At 61.1% G+C, this 17,961-nt stretch overlaps 1 protein-coding gene across 2 annotated transcripts in view; it reads right to left on the bottom strand.

The window, feature by feature from the left end:
- LOC111160354 (septin 9) overlaps window positions 1-17,961 on the bottom strand; it is a 121,713-nt gene that overhangs the window by 87,052 nt on the left and 16,700 nt on the right. The window contains exon 1 of one of the 2 annotated variants that reach the window (XM_022523411.1): window positions 1,540-1,760. The exons of the other annotated variant lie outside the window; for it this stretch is intronic. Coding sequence (XP_022379119.1) covers window positions 1,540-1,594 — 55 coding nt within the window. The 5' untranslated portion in view covers window positions 1,595-1,760. Of the gene's footprint in view, window positions 1-1,539; window positions 1,761-17,961 lie in introns of those variants that run through there. 2 annotated transcript variants of the gene reach the window in all.

Genomic DNA, 17,961 nt, shown 5'->3' with positions numbered 1-17,961 from the left:
CCAAGCTCCCTGGCGCAGGCCCCAGGGAGGGTGTGCACACAGCGCGCGACCTGGAGGGGGCAGTCGCCTCCAGCCCGGCGGGTTCTTGCACTGGGACACTTAGGAGATGAGAGGCCCCGAGAGCAACAGTGAGAGTCTCAAAATAGAGCCACGCTGGGCCGGCAGAAAGCGAAACAGAACGAAGGAGACGCAGGGACACTCCAGCAGGACCACATTACCCAAAAGGTCCCAACAGCAAGACAGAAGCTGTCATAGTCCTGCAGACCACAGCCCCCCTTGTTTGGCGCTCAGGGTTGCAATCACAGAAGTGCAGCCGCCAGCGAGCCAGGCCACCGCAGGCCCGTCCCCTGCATGGGTGTGCCGGCCACTAGACCCCGAACACTCTCGTCTCTTCACACCCCTGCCTGGGCCAGCCCATGCCCTGCCCAGAATCACGGCAGCCCCAGCTCTGCTTGGGATCCAGCCAGACTCTGGTCCCCAGAAGGCCCCAGAGATGCGGCCGACCCCAGCAGACCATGTGTGCCTCTGAGCTCAGGGACACACACATCCTGGGGACGGGGAAGGGGGGGGGGCTGTTCTTAGAGGACCTCCTGGCTCAGCCTGGCACCTGGACGTCTAAAACTCCTTCCAGCCTAGCAGCCCCAAGGCCGGGCCCACCAGACGGCTCGGCCCAAGGCCCCTGGGAGCCCCCTGGAGGGGCGGGGGCTCCAGGTCTCAGCAGAGGCAGGCCCGCCCCTCAGAATTCCGGGCCCAGAAGCGCAGCAGACTATTGTGTGAGCTTCCCTCCCGACCGCTTTACTTACTCCCCAGGACGCCAGGACCAAGAGCCACGGGCCGCCGCGAGGGCGCACGAAGGCGCGCGCACGCACACACGCACACACTCAGGCTCAGGGCTGGGGAGCCCGGCGCACTCGGAGGGAAGAGCCCCCAAGTCCCGGCACACTCCGTAAACCCCGAAGGGGGGAGGGGACCAAAATGCGCTCCCCACCCGCACGCAGGCCCCTCCTCCCCCGCGCCGCCCGACTTCGGGAGGCGGAAGGGGGTGTCCCCGGGCTTGGATTGGGGGGGCCAGGGGCGCCCCCCTCTAGACCCCACCGGCCCGAGCCGTGTCGGCTCAGCGGCCTCCCCGGCGGGGATTCGGCTCGGTCCAGCCCCGAAACGGGTGTGGGGGAGGGCGGCCGCGCTCCGGGCAGGACGCAGAGGCGGGTGACCGGCTCCCCGCCCCGCCGCAGGGCCGCGGGGGCCCGAGGGCCGACGGGGAGCGCCGCAGGGAGGGGACCGAGCGACGGCCCCGAGGGAGCCGCGAGCCCCGGCCAGTACCGCGGGCGCCCCGCGAGCCCTCGAGGGGGCTGTCGCCGTTCGGCAAATACAATAAAAGGAAGGAAGCCGGGAGGCAGCGCGGGGGCCGCCGAGGCGCGCGGGCCCCCGAACCGGGTCCTCCACGTAGGCGGCGCGGGACGGGGGGCGCGCGGCGGGAGGGCGCCCCTTCGGGGGGTCCCGCCCGCCCCTCCTCGCGCCCGCGGCGCTCCTGGCACCCACCTTCGAAGTCCGAGATGATCCCGTCCAGCTGCGCGTTGACCGCGGGGTCGGACATGGTGGCTGGCGGGCGGCGCGGCGCGCGGAGGGCGGAGGCGAGGAAGCGCCCCGGCGGCCCGGGCCCTGCGCCCGCGCTCCCGCCGAGCAGAGCTGGCCGCCCGAGCCCCTCGGCCCCCGGGCTCGGCTGAATGAATGGGGGAGGCGGGCGGGCGCCGGCCTCGGCTCCCCGCGCCCCCGCCCCGCCCCGCCCCCGCCGCCCGGGCGGATCAGGTTCCCGCACCCGGCCCGGCCTCCCCGGCTCGCACTGGCTGCTCCGCCCGCCCGTCAAGGCCCGGGCCTGGGGGTGGGGGGGGGCGGGTGCTGGGGCCCGCGCCGCCGCCGCCGCCGCGGGGACAGGCCGAGTCCTGGGCGCCCGATCCGGCGCCCCGCTCCTCCCCGCCTGGCCCGCGCCCCGGGACGGCGACCGACGCGGCTCGGCCCCTCCCCCCCGGACGCCCCGCCGCGGCCAGATGTGGGCGGATGTGGGGGCCGGGCGGCGGCGCGGGGGCGGCGCCGAGTGCGGGGGGAGAGATTCCTCCCCTTCCCTGGGGCACAGGGTTCCTCCAGCTGGAGGTTTTATTTACGCAGCCAAACAAAGTTCACCGCCGCCGCCGCCGCTTACGCGCGCTCAGCGCCTGCAAGGGTTAAGCGCCCGAGCTGGCGGGCCGCGGGACCCCCGCCTGTGGGCCGGGAGCCGCGGAGTGAGGGGCGAGCGCCCGAGTCACGTGGCCCCGGGGGCCGGGGGGGGGGGGGGGCGCCCCTCCAGAGACTCCCCCCACCCCCAACCGTATACCCCCGGGGTCCCTTGCTGCACCCTCAGAGCCAGGTGACAGAAAAAGTGCCAGCCCCTGGTGGGGTGGGGGGGGTAAGGAAGGAGCGCCCCTGCCAGAACAGCCGGCGAAACGTGCCGCCCGCGGCCCCCACAAGAAGGCGGGGGGGGGGGGGGGCGCTGCTTGGTGGCATCGAGCGTCAACCTCGGCCTTTCCCCCTGGTAAGGCGGCGATGTTTCATGGGGCCTGAAGGAAGGCGTTCCGGAATGGGGAGAAGGGGGGCTCGCCATCTCCGCTGCACCTCAGGCCTGGTCTTGCCCTCCAAGACAGCCGTTTCTACACGTGCCCATCCGTTGGCAAACACTCATTAAATTCTGTCACCTACAAGGGAGGCAGGCAGGTCCTCCAGGCTGGGTTGGAACCGGCGAAGCAAAAGGACAGAGCCCCCAGGAAGGGCTCTCCCGGGCTGGCCCCCACAGCGGAGGGGCCTTCCTGTCCCTCCCCGGGCTAGTCAGTTAGGCCGTCCACTCCAGCCCGCTGTCCCGCTCATTACCTTAGACCAAGAACCTCTGCCCCAAGTCAGGCCCTCAAGCCCAGTGAGAGTCCCAGGCAGGGACTATAGCCTCCCTGTGCGGCCTGCACAAGCTGGAGGGCTGTCCCAGGTCTCAGGCTGATGACTGCCACTCCCCTCCCAGCCCCCACACCCCTAGTCTGGAAAGATCCCGAAAGGGCAGGGGATGCTGAGGCCTGACTGACATCCCAGTCCCTCCCCATCTCTTCCTGAGAACACAGGGTTGGGTGGCTTTATCAAGCAGCTGAAACCGAGTACTTTCTTTAAAAAAAAAAAAAAAAAAAGTGGTCACTCCCTCCCTCATGCTTTGGATATTTTGAACTATTTTCAACTAAGTGAGTTTGTGGACATGGAACTGCAAAACCACAGACACTTCGGATGCGCACACACCCTCTTCTGCCTGGGGCCCGGGTTTCAGCCAGGGAGTCACTGCTGCCATCGCAGGCACCCCAACAGCCTTCCCAGTGGCCCCGGCATGTCCTGCTGCAAAGCCAGCACCGGACCTGCTGAACAGCCAAGCTCTCTGGGCCACCTGTCCACCCAGTACTGGGCAGCTGGGTGGTCCACTGCCCCTGCGAAGAGGCCTAACTACACAGGCCCCTGGGAAGGTGCTGGTCCATGGCATTATTCTCCTCTGTGCTTATAAAAAGCCCCGGGGGAGTGCAGACACACCCACGCAATTGTTCCAGAGAGCAGGCCTGGAGCTCCCCCAGATTAGCACAGATTGGGCTTACTGTGCATTCTTCGTGTCCCCTTCGTGGAGCTGAACAGATGTGTGCTTATCTCCTCGGGGAGCCCAGCCCGGGTGCACGCCTCGCCAAAAGGCTCCCCCGTGGGAACCCAAAGGACAATGGCAGGAGGGAGCCAACTTCCACGGCCAGAAAGTGCCCATCCGGTCCACACCCCTGCCTTCGGCTTAACCACAGGGCCACAGCTGCCCCTGGGCCTTGACACCTCCAGGTAAGGAGTGTTCCCCACGCTCCCTCGGGAAACCATACCCGGCACTTGGCCACACTCCCAGCCAGGAAGTTCACCCTTGTATCTAACCAACTGCTCTAATTGTACATCATTTATTTCCTCCTTTTTGTCTGTCTTCAGAGATGATGGGAAACAGCTGAGCACCACCCTTCATATAATGATCACCTTCTCCAAACCCGAAAACAATCTGGCCGCACTCCGCCTTCACTTTCCCCGCAGAAATCCTGCACCCAGTTCTGTCTCTGCCCAGCCTTCGATCACCTCTGATGGCTTCGTCCAGTCTGCAAAGTAGGCCTTATGGGGAGGTGAGGGGTTCCCAGCCCCCTTCTCAGGGCAGAACAGTCAGGGAAAAGGGTGGGGAGGGGGAGGGCAGGCTGGGCTGGGGCGCTGGGCAGATCAAGGGAGCCACAGCAGAGAGAGGAAAGCGAGCTTAAATTTGGCAAGAAAAACAGAATAAGGCGTCCGCATTCTGTGATGGCCACGGAGAAGGCAAGACTGTAGGCCTGGCCCAAGGGGAAAGAGTGATTAGAGGGGACACCGGAGGGGACACCCACCTCCCAGGTTCCCCCAGGAGACCTGCGGTGGGTGCTTCAAAAACACACATCCTCGCGAACTTCAGAATGGGACCCGATTCGGTATGAGGATCTCTGCAGATGTGATCACCCTGCAGAGAAGATCACCCTGGATTCGGACGGCCCCTAAATCCAAGGACAAGCGTCCCTGTAAGAGGTCAAAAGGAGGAGACGCAGAGAAACCATGTGAAGTCAGAGGCAGAGATTGGAGGGATGTGGTCACAAGCTGGGGACACTTGGGACCCCAGAGGCTGGAAGAGGTGAGGAAGGATTCTTCCCTCGAACCTTCAGAGGGAGTGGGGCCCTGCTGACACCTTGATTTCAGGGTTGTGGCCTCTAGAACCACGAGAGAAGACATTTCTGCTGTGTGAAGCCCCTCGCGTGGGGGTCCTTTGTAACAGTGACCCCCAGACGCTCTGCGGACCATGACTCCACGTGCACGTCCCAAAGAGGTGTGTGAGCCCCCAAACCTGCTGTAGATAAGGAACGCTGTTGTACAGGTGGCCGTCCTGAGGGGACTGGGGGGCTGGGGACATTCCAACAGCAAGCAGCAAGTTTTAATAATCCTTGACGGGCCAGGGGTGGATAAGAAAGGTCTAATATGAAGTCCAGTTTTAGACTTTTCTGGAAATGGGAAAGACCAGGCCTGGAGAGAAACCCCATGGGTCAGGCCCTGGTGGGATGAGCCTTGGGAAAGAGGGAGGTAGGAAATGGATGGGCGGAAACAGCCGTTTGGCTCAACCCCTGTATCCATGATCCAGGACTCCATGCTGGGACGGGAGAGCAGGGGAGGACAGTGGCTCTTTGCCCGGCTGCCCTGAGCCTTTGGAACGGACACCCTGTTAAGTGGACCATCTGTTTCCTCAAAGACCAGGACAGGCGCCCATGGCCTCAGCCCAGCCCATGCCTGGCGCACAGTAGGGCCTCCATGAGCTCCAGAGCCTTGGATCCATCAGCTGCCCGGCCCTCCACAGCCCCCAAGCTCCCTCCACCCTCCACCTTTGTAAACAGTCCCTCCATCCACCTAGCGGCTCAGGCCAAGGGCCTAGGCATCAGCCTTGGGTCCCCTCACCCCTCACCCCACAGCCAGGCCATCAGTGACTTTCCATCTCCAAAGTGGAAATCTGTGGGTCCGGCTGCTTTTGACCTCAAGTGCCCCCACCTCAGGTCCAACCCCCTCCAGGGGTGCATGCTGCCTAATGTCTAAAGGAATTTGTATTATATAAATCGAGCAGATAACTTAGTTTTATAATGTGATTTGTTTCTAATCTAACATGATTTGTTTCCAATAGGGCGATGCCAAAATGCACAGAACGTGAGGCGTAGCACTCAAACCGGACCTCAGCCCACAGCAGCATGGCACTGAGCACATCAATCCCGGCCGTTCCCAGGACTGCGGCCATCCCCCCGGCTGAAACTTCTTTCCATCCACCTCTGTCTCCCCGTGTGCCCCCCCTGGCCCCCGCAGTCTCCCCTCTACTTTGTGTCTCTGTGAACTCGGCGCTCGAGGAAACCTCACACGGGTGAGATCGTAGTGTTTGTCCTTCGGGGTCGGGCTTAGCTCACCGAGCTCACGGTCCTCAAGGTTCGTCCGTGTGGCGGAGTGTGTCAGGATTTCCTTCCTTTTTAAGGCTGACGTTCTGCCGTAGGCCCACTGCACATTTTGCGTACCCGTCCATCCGTCGATGGACACTTGGGTTGCTTCCACTTTTGGCTGTGGGGAATGAGTTGCTGGGAACCCGGGCGTGTGCCCGTCTCGGAGGCCCGCGCCCCCACCCTCGCGCATTTACCCAGAACCCAAACTTGTACTGTAATTCCACGGCACTTAATTTTAAGCAATAATTTATATATAACTTACTTTTTATTGTATATACATTCCCCAAAATATGAATTACGTGTTCGATTACATTTCTAACGACGGTTGTGTTTAACAGCCGGCTCACAGGATACCCCGGAACTGAACAACGGGCTGTCGCTCCCGGCCACCCTCTCCCGCTTGGGTTCCTGCAGAGCCTCTCCCGGCCGGAAGCTTGCTTCCTCTCTTGCCCCCTCCATCCAGATCTCAGTGACGCTTCAAGATCACATTACGTCACCTCCCGTGCCCTCGTTCACGCTCAGAATCGACTGCAAATGCCTTACCTTGGCTCCCAAGGTACCACATGCCCGCGCCAATCTCCACCTGGTCTGCTCACCAGCCCGCTCCTTCACACCGCCTTCTGCCTCAGGACCTTTGCCTCTGCTGCTCCCGCTGCCTGGGCAGCGTCCCTAAGGTGTCCCCCGGCTGGCTCTCTGTCATTTCCGTCTTAAATATCAGCGCGACCATCCCAGGGTCTCCCAGGAGACCCCCTGAGACAGTTGCTTCCTCGCCTCCCGGCATGCAAGGAGGACTCCTCAAGAACCTGTCAGCTCCCTGGGGAATGACAAAGTTCAGTTTCCTTCAGAGGACGGCCGGGTCCCGGTGACTCCTGATAGAGGATCAGTTCACAGGGGCACGGGGCACATTCAGGATTCATGCCGACTCTCTGAATGCCCCCAGCATTCGGGATGACAGGCACGGCACCCTCTGCACCCCAACCAAGGCACCGGGCACCCCTCTCCCTTTCCACGGCCCTGGGATGCCATCAGGGTCCGACCACCGCGTCTCTCGAGCTGCCAGGGTGTGAAGCTTCCCGTGAAGCCTGTCTGTGGGTACAGCTGACATTTCACGAGCCTGCATGCCACAGAACACCCTTCCTCCATCTGCCCGGCTGCTTAAATGCAACCATAAGGTTTCACTTCAAAGGGGAATGCCGTTTTCTTAGCACATGATTAATCTGTTCCCCAGACTCCCCAGCCATCGCCCCAGCCTGCTTTGTTCAGAAAATTTACAGCAAACTCTGACTACAGCAGCCCCGGCCTTATCTCAGAGGCAGGGAGCTTTTTAAACAAAGTATTACTCCTCTAAATTCATGCTTTTGGGTCACGGAAGGAAGCTGCTGGCCAGCAGGACCCGGGCAAGCTCCCTGCTCCCTGCTCCCTGGCTGGCCTCCCGACCGTGCCCCACCCAAGCCACCCAGCCCCGGGGACAGATGCTCAGGACCCCAGCAGCTGGCCACTCCCATGGCAGCCCTGCCTGGCCCTCCCATTTTCTGTTTCAGTTGTAAATTTTCCTGCAGGGACATGAGAGCCACTGGGACCACCTTGCAAGGTGGGGGCAGCAGCTACTAACCTGGGGATGGAGCTGGGGTGGGGGGGCGGCGACAGAAAACGGCTTGGAAGCTGTAACACCCCAAGGTGATTTCAGGGGCTCTGGCACATCCAATGGGCTTTTGGATCCCCCAGCTGGAAAGGGGGAGGAGGAGAACGGTGGCTCACGCCGTATCCCTGATTCGTGCCCTCTTCACACAGTCCATTCCTACTGGATCTGCTCCTACTCCAGCCCCCAAAAGAAGGCTTCGGAAGGGTCTGGAATTCCCAGCCCACTGGCAGCAAGCTGAGGCCAGAGGTACAGAGGGGGGCCGGGGGCACACTGCATCCCGTCCAGAGTCACACAGGGGCCTCGAAGGAGGGGCCGGCCTGGTATCCACCCAGCCTCAAAGCAGCCAGTGGCTGGGCCTTACCCCGTGGCTGCCAGGACACCTGGCTGGGCCACATGCCCGAGAGGACAGGCTGTCCCCTCGGCATCCTGCCCTCCTCGCTGCCCTTCCCGAGCAGGCACCCTGCTCCAAGGGCTCAGGAGCTGGCGGCAGCTCACACTGCCGCAGCGTGGGGACAAGAGCTGAGTCACCCGCCTTCCCCCAGCTCCACGTCAGCATGAACAACAGCGGGATCCGAGCAGAGAAGAAGGGCCAACAGGCCCTCTGTGGCCGAACTTATTTTTAAAGTCGCCGCAGTAACCGAGGTGACGTTGGCCCCAGGGAGCTGCCCGTCTGCCTGCCCCTTTGGACTCGGGACATATGCCCGAACAGTGCTCCCAGCCCCGCCCCCACCCAGGAGACAGCCAGCGAGCAGGTGGGAGGAAAAGCGGACTGAGGCTCCGAGTGGCAGCCGTCAACACAGGAAGGGCAGGAAAGGGGGAAACCCCCCTGCACCCTCTCACAAGGGTCTTCAGGGCTTACCGGGGCACACACAGCCCTTGCTGGGATCCTTCTTCAATGCCTGCCCCCAAATGCCCCTTCGCCTTACCCTTGAACACCTCTGGTGATGGGGAGCTTAGTGCCTTTCAATGTTGCTTACTCTGTCTTTGTTCAGTTTGGGCTGTTTTTGTTTTTGTTTTTTAAAGATTTTATTTATTTATTTGACAGACAGAGATCACAAGTAGGCAGAGAGAGGGGTAGGCAGGCTCCCCACTGAGCAGAGAGCCCAATGGGAGGCTCATTCCCAGGACCCTGAGAGATCATGACCTGAGCCAAAGGCAGAGGCTTTAACCCACTGAACCACCCAGGTGCCCCTGTTTTTGTTTTTTAAGATTTTATTTATTTGAGAGAGAGAGAGAGAGAGAATGAGCGAGAGAGAGAGGATTGGGTAGCGGGTCAGTGAGCAGAGAGCCCAGTATGGGACTCAGTCCCGGGATTCTGAGATCATGACCTGAAGGCAGTCGCTTAACCAACTGAGCCGCCCAGGCACCCTAGTTTGGGCTTTTAAAAGAGAAAGAATGGTAGAGACAGAGGTAGAAAGAGGGCAGGGGGAGGGAGAGACTATAGCTTTTGCCCATGGAAGAAGGTTATCAACTTTACTCTTTTCAAAAATAGAAAAGTGAGGGGCGCCTGGGTGACTCAGTCGGTGAAGCGTCTGTCGTTTGCTCAGGTCATGATCCCAGGGTCCTGGGATCGAGCTCCGCATCAGGCTCTCTGCTCAGCGGGGAGCCTGCTTCTCCCTCTCCCACTCCCCCTGTTTGTGTTCCCTCTCTCACTGTGTCTATCTCTGTCAAATAAATAAAATCTTAATAAAAATCTTAAAAAAAAATAAAACTTAAAAAAAATTAAAAAGTGGAAAAGCAAGCAAAAAACCCCAGAAGAGCGGAAAGAAGATGCAGAGGTAGGGGTTGCCAACAGCCTTTACAGCAGCCTGGAATTCGGGCATGTGCCCCTCCATTTTGAGGAAGGGGCTGAGCCATGGGCCCCACAGGGAAGGCTTGGAGGAGGGGCCCCTAGGGAGACATCAGCTCCCAGGCGTCCCTAGCAACGGCAGAAACCTGACTACAGAAGCTTGCACGGGAAAGCTCTGGGGCCTGGAAGAGAACTGGTTTCCCATCAATGGGCCTCTGTGGGGAAATGTCCCCAGAAGCTAGTCCGTAAGCCCGGGGCAGGGCGGGGGGGGGGTGCTCCAGAGTGGGAGACAGGCCCTAGAAACGGGAGCCAGGGGAGGAGCAAGTGTCTAGGCGCACCTGGGCTCCTTGCCCCTTCTCAGCCGGCAACCCCAGGATCCCAGGTGTTACAGGGCTCTGCCCAGGGTTCAAACCCAGGCTCGGGGTAGTGGGGAGGGGAGAAGGCTGGGTGCCTCGGCCTCTGTCTGGGCCAGGCCTCTAAGGGCTCAGCGGGAAGCCACCCATATGTGGGGACAGTCCTGAGCGAGCAGGTCCCCAGGCCCCTCTCCTCCCCCACCTCGCCCTCCTCCTCCTCCTCATTTCCACTGAGCAACTTGGGCCGTGCCTCGCCTGCCCCACATCTCCGGGGAACGATGGGGAAGAAAGAAGAGGAGCTGGTCAGCTCACTCAGGAGACACTCAGGAGCACGACGTCTGGGGACAAAGGGCCCAACTTCAGTAGCCAAAATGCGGCAGGGCGGGGGGGGCCTCCCTGTGGCCTGGATTCTTCTGCCCATTCCTGCCCGCCACGCACCAAGAGGAGGCTGTGTACCGCCGGGTGCATCCCTCGGCCCGGCGTGGCCCCTGGGGGAGGGCGCCCACTGTGCCTCACTCTACCTGAGATGCAGCCTCTGGGTCTGGGCCCAGAGCCTTGGGAACAGAGTGCTCTGCGTGGGAGGGAGGCTGGCCAGGCCCCCTCCCCATGAGCCAGCACTGCTTTCCCGGGTAATGACATGTCCCCACGACCAGGGCTGCCGGGGCCAGCAGGCAGCCAAACCAACCTCAATGAACCATTTGTCCCTCGTGTGAAGTGACCTCAGGGACGGGGACGTAATGGGTTTGCTATTACCACAGCCCGCCTGGTGCTCGGGTCCCCCCACCCCCAGCATGAGTCACTCGCCAAGATGACGAGGCTGGGCTGAGGGCCCTGACCAGGGGGATGCCAGCTCTGGCCAGGCTGTGAGGAGAGAGACCAGCCCCAAGGACAAAGGCCGCCCAGTGCCAAGGCCCCAGTGGGGGGCGGGGGGGGTGCAGAGGCTTCCCCTAGACTGTCTGCACCCGGGGCCCCTGAAGCCAACAGAAGACCTCTGTGTGTCTCTTTGGTTCCTTGGGCACCTGGGCAGCCATGCCCCTCCTGCCCATGTAGGGACAGATAGTCTTCCAGGAGACTTCTGCAGACGGGAGCTGAGGGGGAGGACTGACCTGGAAAATGGCCAGAGGGAAGAGGAACAAGACAGCCCAAAGCCTTTAAGAGCCAGCGCCCCACCCCCCCAGCATCGCTGGAGTGGCCCCAAGTCAGAGACAGGTTTGGGGTGTCTTTCATCACTGCTGAACGCCCAGGCTCCTCACGCGCTTGGCTGCCGGCTCCAGGAAGAACCGTTCAGGCCCCAAGCTGGCCTCCCTGCCCAGGGCGTCTGCTCCTCCCAGCCTAACTCAGAGTTGCTGACGGGACCCCATTTCTAGGATGTGCATCCAGCCTTTGCCTGCGAAGGTGTTGAGAGCCAAGCAGGGCCCCCAAGACTGTCCTAGACCCTTGGTCCCCATGCCCTCTGCCCCTGCCCAGCTGCTCCTAGTTCCCGGACAAGCCAGTGTCACACCTCTGTGTCTGTCCTCTTCTGTGCCCTCTGCCTGGTAGCCATCCCCCTCCTCCCCCTGACCTTGGTTGGCTCATCCTTTTTTTTTTTTTTTTTTTAAACAGGCTCCATGCCCAGTGTGGAGCCCAGTGTGGGGTTTCAACTCACGACCCTGAGATCATAACCTGAGCCAATATCAAGAGTCCGACACTTCACGGACTGAGCCGCCCAGGCGTCCCTTGGCTGGCTCACTCTGGAGCCCTCAGGTACTCGGCTCAGAGGCCACTTCTGAGAAGCCCCCTGGAGCCCCCGGGGGGAGGGACTCTCTCCCGGACCCTTCGGTGGGTTTCCCAGGGACCAGGGCAGCCTCTGTCCCAGACCATTCGCTGGAGGGGGGAGCCAGCAATCAGCCTGCGGGGGTGCCAGTCCTCTCCTGCCGCAGGGAAAGACACGGCCAGAGAAAGAAGGAGGCGCTGAGCATCCCCAGTCCGTCCGCCGGCAGTCCTGCCGGCCAGATGGGATCCCTGGTCAGAACAGCTGTTCTCCAGCAGAGGGAAACTTCCCACCCCGGGGGGCAGGGCGGAGGCCTGCCAGAGGGGGCCACGTCGACACGGGTCTCAGAGACGGTGGAGTCTGGGTCTCTGCAGCTTCTTCCATCCACATGCCCGCAGACCTGGCCCCGGGCCGGCCGATCTTGCCCAAGTGAGCGCACATCTGGAGCAGCACAGCCCCCCGGACGGGAGGGGGTGGGGCGGGCCGGCTGAAGCCGCAGTGCCCGAGGTGCACAGACCGGCGCACAAACCCAAGCGGAGCCTTTGGTACCAGGGGCGTCGTGTTCACGGAGGTAAACGCGGACATTCCAGGCCAGTGAATCACCCGATGTCAGCCCGTCTCACAAGCCCGAGGCCCACCCCAGGGCGGGAGCGAAGGGAACGGATGGAGCCCACGAGACGCATGTGGTTCCCACTCGATGATGAATGATCTAGATCATCATCTGTCTAGGAAAAGTCCAGCATGGTCCTGTCGGGGACCTCCGACCTCCAAACACGCATCCCCTTTCTGCAGAACCACATGGCTTCCCTGGCGCCCGTCCCCCATCCAGCCAAGCCGCAGGTGCCCGGGACACGTGCCCGGGACAGAGCAGCACCACACAACCACTGTCAGGGAGAAAGACAGCTGTGACGATCGACCGACCATGTCTGCCCTGGCCTCAGGACAGGCAGCTGGCAGCACGTGTGCCAAGACACTTGCCATTCTCTTGCCCCTCAAGCTCAGTGCAAATGTCACCTCCTTGATGAGCTGTCTCCCAGTGTCACCTTTCCCAGGAATGATCCCTGCCACAGGGCTGGCCATCACCCTACATACCAAGTGCGGCACAGACCCTCGGTGCCCTCCACAATATCTACTCTCCCTTTCTTCCACGGTGACAAAGTGTCAGCAGGACATATCGGTGCCCATCGAAAGAATACATTTCCCAGGTGCCCTTGCTGCCAGGAGTGCCCACATGCCTAATTCTGGCCAGCGAGAGGGGTTCTGAAGTGTTTAACTTTCAGGACACTCCTGCCCTTTCCCCTCCCCCAGCAGGAGTGCAGATGTGACGGCAGGAGCCACAGTAACCATCTTATTTCACGGGGTAGACACGGCACGTTGAAAGCGGCAGAGCGGCAAAGCGGCCCCACACCATGCCCCTGCTGTGTCGGGCCGCCCTGACTGCTTACATTTGGATGGGGAAGTGGAAGAGAAATTAATTTCTCTCTTGTGTCGGTCTCTGTTGTTTCGGTCTTTGTTACACAGCCAGAGAGCTCCCTGGCCGATAGGGGATGTGTCCCTCATCTCGCCAGTCTGAGAGCTCCTTTGAAGGCAAGGCAGAGACCTGAGCTTTACGCACTAGCCCCGGGCGGAGTCTGATACAATCGCAGCAGAATGAACAGTCTAGTTCACCCCAGGTCCGTTTTGTTTGCTTGTTTGGGCATTTGCAATTGGAAAATAAAGGTCTGAGCTTGACAGAGCACAAACACTAACAGAAGTCAGAGGGGTCACCAAATCAATATATGCCCGGAGTAGGCTTGGACTGTTCTGGAAAGTTCTGTGTTGAGAAAGACCTTGAGAAAGAGAGTTCTGTTCACCAACACCAACAGACAGAACAGACAGAGCAGAACTGGCCACTCCAGGGACGAATCACCGCCTCAGACCATCAGCAGGAGCCGAGGCCTGGGGTCTGGGTCGGACTGCTGGACACAGACCCAGGGTGACCACTCACCAGGCCGCAGGACCCCTGGCCAGTTACTCTACCTTTCTGAGCTGTCCCAGATCCCCCCAAATGTTAGGAATGACAATCCCTATATCGAAGGGATTCGTGACAGCAAGTGTCGGGCACGAAACAAGAGTTGGTCATTGGTAGCGCTCGTCACCTGTAACATCCAGGCAAACCCCGTTTATCCCTGAACCCAGAGAAGCAAGATGGTTCCACACAGCTGTTGTCGACAGAGCCGGGATGGGAACCCAGGCTCCATCCAGCTCCACCCACCGCGCTCTTGCTGGGGAAGGAGCAGCCCTGGACGAGTATTCGGAGTGGGCAGGTGGTCAGAAATTCCGAAGGTGACGCTGGGAGCGTCTGGCAATGATTCTGTAGGTCATCAGGACATTCGTGACTTCCTTTGAAATGCACCAGGAGTAACAACAAAGTGGACCTATGGGTGGATGGAAGGACGGGCAGGCGGACAAAGAGGTGATAAAGCAAAAGTTCGGCATCAGGGTGGAATCAGAGGGACAGGCATGTGGGTATGGACCATAAAGTGCTCCCCACTGCGCTGCACGTGGACCATTTCACAGTCTGCGGAGGGAGGAGAGAGGTGCAGAGAACCACCCCAGCTGCCAGGACAGGGGCAGACCCCCACGCAGAGACCGTGCAGGAATGCAGCCCTGTAAGCACGGACGCAAGGGTTCAAAGGCCCTTGCCTCTCAGTCCTGACTGTCCTCTCCCCACTCGCACCTGGAAGGTTCTGCAGAGAGGTGTGGGCCGGCCCAGATGCCCGCTCTCCTTACGCCCTTCTGCACCCAGTGCCTGGCGTGGGACAGATGCTAAGCGAACGTCAGCCCCTGCCCCCACGCCTTATCTGCCGCCCAGAGCTCCCCCAGCGGCCGGGTCCACGCAGTGGACGCTCCTGGACTTCTGGCCAACAACGTCTCCAGCTCCGCTCCAGTCACCCCACAAACATCCTAAGTCATAAATAAAGCACTAGCAAATGTCACAATAGCTTCCCCTCCATGGCGCCTACCCCTCTCCCCCCAGCGCTCTGTCCTGACGGCCAACCCTTGGTCTAAGAGCCCCTTTCCGGGGTTGCTTCTCCTGAGGCTGGGCCCAGCCCCCGGCAGGCCAAAGGTGGATGCGGAAGCAGGCTGGAGACTGCAAACCGTCCTGCCCAGTGCCTGGCCGCCGGGAGCCCCCCAGGAGGGGCAGCCCCTCTCTGTCCTCCAGTCCCCACTCAGAGAACCAGAGAGAGGACGGGAATGGAGGGGGCCGCTGGGGACGTAGTCCTGGTGGTAATGCATGGGGGAGGGGGGAAGGAGAATGGAGGGAGGAGGGCGAGGGAGGGGGAGGGGAAACAGCCAGAGGAGAAGAAACAAGAACAGGAGAGAAGCAGGAGGAGGGCCAGCACTTCCCCAGGACGGCCCCAGTGCCTGCAGCCCGCGGCATTCATCACGTTCACGATTACTGTCCGTCCCCCCATCGCTCCACGGGCAGCAGAGAGGCAAGGAAGGCAGGAGCCTGTCCAGGCCCTGGGGATCAGGGCAGTTGCTGGGAGACATGAACTAGGCCTGTCCAATCCCCATGTCCATCCGTGTGGCCCTCAACAGGATCAAGGGCAGCAGGGGCTGTGGCTCTGAGTCCCGCAGAAGGCTCTCGAGGCCAGGGGACCGGGTGCACAGTACGTGTGATGCTGGGGTTGGGGGCAGGGGAAGTGGGCGTTCACTAACCCCGGCGGAGCGGGGGTGCTAATGGGGCAGGGACGCTACCCACTTCTGCAGAGCGAAGCTGCCCGGGCAGCCCCAGCTTGCTCGCCGAAGCCGAGAGTCCCTGTTTGACGTGTCACATCCGGGTCCAGGAACGCCCCCACCAGCAGGGAGACCCACCCCACCCTGTATTACTCTTACTCCAAGACTCAGACACTGGCTCTCCCCTGAGAATAGATACTCAGAGCCCTGGCACAGAAGGAAGGGACCCGAGTGCTTCTAAACGACCTCCCCCCGGAGCCAGTGTTTGCACGGGTCCCCCACCAGCCCTCCACCGTGGATGGCCCTTCGGAGGCCGCAGCCCCTGGGCAAGCGGCGGTGGTCTCCACCCACGACAGCACGGGTAGAAGGGGCACGGGACACACACAGGACCCACAATCCACGGGCAGGCTCTTTCCCCCGCCGTGACCACCCTGAACCACCGCCACAGCCGAGACACCAGGCAGGACCCCCCACTGGCCAACGTTCCAGAGCAGAGATGTGGCAGCCCCCCAGGGGGCTCGTGCTGGAGGGTGGGGGCAGGCGTGTGCGTGAGCCGTACGTGGGCAGCTCTCCCCACACATGTGGCTGACAATCGCCCGCGCGTCCCTGCCAGGAATCTGGCGGACAGCCCGCCAGCCACGGGGCGCTGGTAATCCCCAGCTGCTCCCCTGACGCCACTCAGAGTCGCCATCCAAGGCAGGACGGAGAGGGTCACTGTTTTCAAGGTCACACACCCCAAAGGGAGGCACTGGGCCAGGGAACGGAGGCAGACACTCGGGCCGAAGCCATCGACTCTCAGTCATGTCGGTCCGGGGGAGGGGGGCACCCATTCATTGGGCATTTTATTGAGCAACTATAATGAGCCGAGCAGCGCAGCCCAGCCGAAGAATCAGCTCGTGGAAACACACCCAATCCTTCCCTGCATCTGATGTCATAGGAGGAACTTGGGTTTTTGGAGGCGCAGGGCCCTGGACAGAAACCCCAGCTCAGCTAAGTTATCAGCTGGTGGAATCTGGACCAGTTTCTCGACATCTCCGGGCTTCAGTCTCCTTGCGAAATAGCAGGTCTCGGCAAGACAATGGGACGGTGTCTGCAGGCTGCCCTGGGCTGGGCGGGTGAGTGGGCAGCACACAGGACGAGGGCAAGTCCTTGTGGACGCATGTGACAAGCAGGCATCACGCCTGTGCCACCCTGTGCTCCCACTGGGAACGTCCACACAGTGATCCATTCATGCCCGTCCTCGGGGGCAGGGAAACGACAGCGGGAGGCCACACGTCCCTGCAGCTGCTTCTCCCAAAGCTTCCCAGAGGCTCAAGTGTCATTTCCTTCCCGGACAGCTGCTGGGTCCCCGGATCCAGGGGCAAATGTACTGGGCCCCACAGCCCACAGAGCGGTGAGCGGAGGGGCCGGCAGGAGGCGATCTGAGGCTGACCAGTCACGTCCAGGCAGCGAGGGGTCATCCGGCCCTCCCTCCGGGCTGGGCAGGGGCTCTAGGGGAAACCCAGTTCCTGGGAGACAGGCCAGACAGAGGGGTGAGGCAACAGGAACGCCCTCCAATGTCTGCGGCAGAACAAGGCGGAGAGAGACGCAGACCCGGCCAGGACCGCGGCCGTTCCGAGACCCGCTTCATATCTGAGGAGAACAGCTGCCGTCGCGTACATGTGTGCGAGTGTGTCTGGACGGGTGTGTGTGTGTGTGCACGAGGGAGCGAGGCAGGCCTCGGGCAGATCCCTGTAACCCCATGCCTCAGTTTCCTTATCTCTAAAATGGGGATAACATTACCTACTGCAAAGGGCTATCGTGAAATTAAAATGTGTTCATGCTTGTAAAGCGCTTAGAATAGTACAAGTGTTACAGGTTTACTAAACAGGTCAAACACTAAGACACGTGTTATTCCGTGCTTAAACAGAGCTTGGCATGCGGCCAGCCTCCGTAGCTGGTGTTCTTGACGGCTCTCAGACCTGGGAGGGTGGGCCTTGGGTGGCAGAGGCGGGAGCTCTGCAACCAGGGACCCTCGGCCAGGGGTGGGGTGTGTGTGTTCACACGTGCAACACCGAAGCATGTGTTCATCCACATGCGTGACAATCCGCACACATCTCCCCAGACCCCTCTGACACCCCACTTAATTACGGCATCTGGGATCAGGCAGGTAGGGCACAGGGCAGAGGCTCCGTTGCCATAGGAACCAGAGGCCGCCAAAGACGAAGAGCTGGGCTGGAAGCGTGGCAGGATCAAGCCCGGCCTGATCCCCAACTGTAAAGACAAAGCAGAACGTGTGGGGCCTGAGCAGAAGGTCCCCTCCCGATTCAAGCATGTTCCCTACATCGTCACACCTTGAGGGTTAAGTTCCCATCAAGTAACAGACACCTTGGCGGGAGCCTCAGAGGCCCCTTCTACAGCTTTCCTGAACAATCTCCACACAGTCCCCGCTCAGATACTTCTAGGCATGGGGAACTCACTACTTTGTGAACTGGCCTGCACCACTGTCAGAAAATCCAGCTTGTGGGCAAAATGCCTCTTTATGTGATGAGTCAAACTACACTTTCTGGGACCTGCCAGGCTTCTGGTCCTGAGGGTGCATTTTGGAGGAACTCAGACTGAGTCCTTTCCTCCTTCTATGTGACGACCCTCCAAATATTCAG

Source organism: Enhydra lutris, unplaced genomic scaffold (genome assembly GCF_002288905.1).
Source record: "Enhydra lutris kenyoni isolate GAN:26980312 unplaced genomic scaffold, ASM228890v2 scaffoldscaffold75, whole genome shotgun sequence".
NCBI lineage: Eukaryota > Metazoa > Chordata > Mammalia > Carnivora > Mustelidae > Enhydra > Enhydra lutris.
Note: the sequence above shows the minus strand (reverse complement) of the source record. Positions and strands in the feature narration are given on the sequence as shown.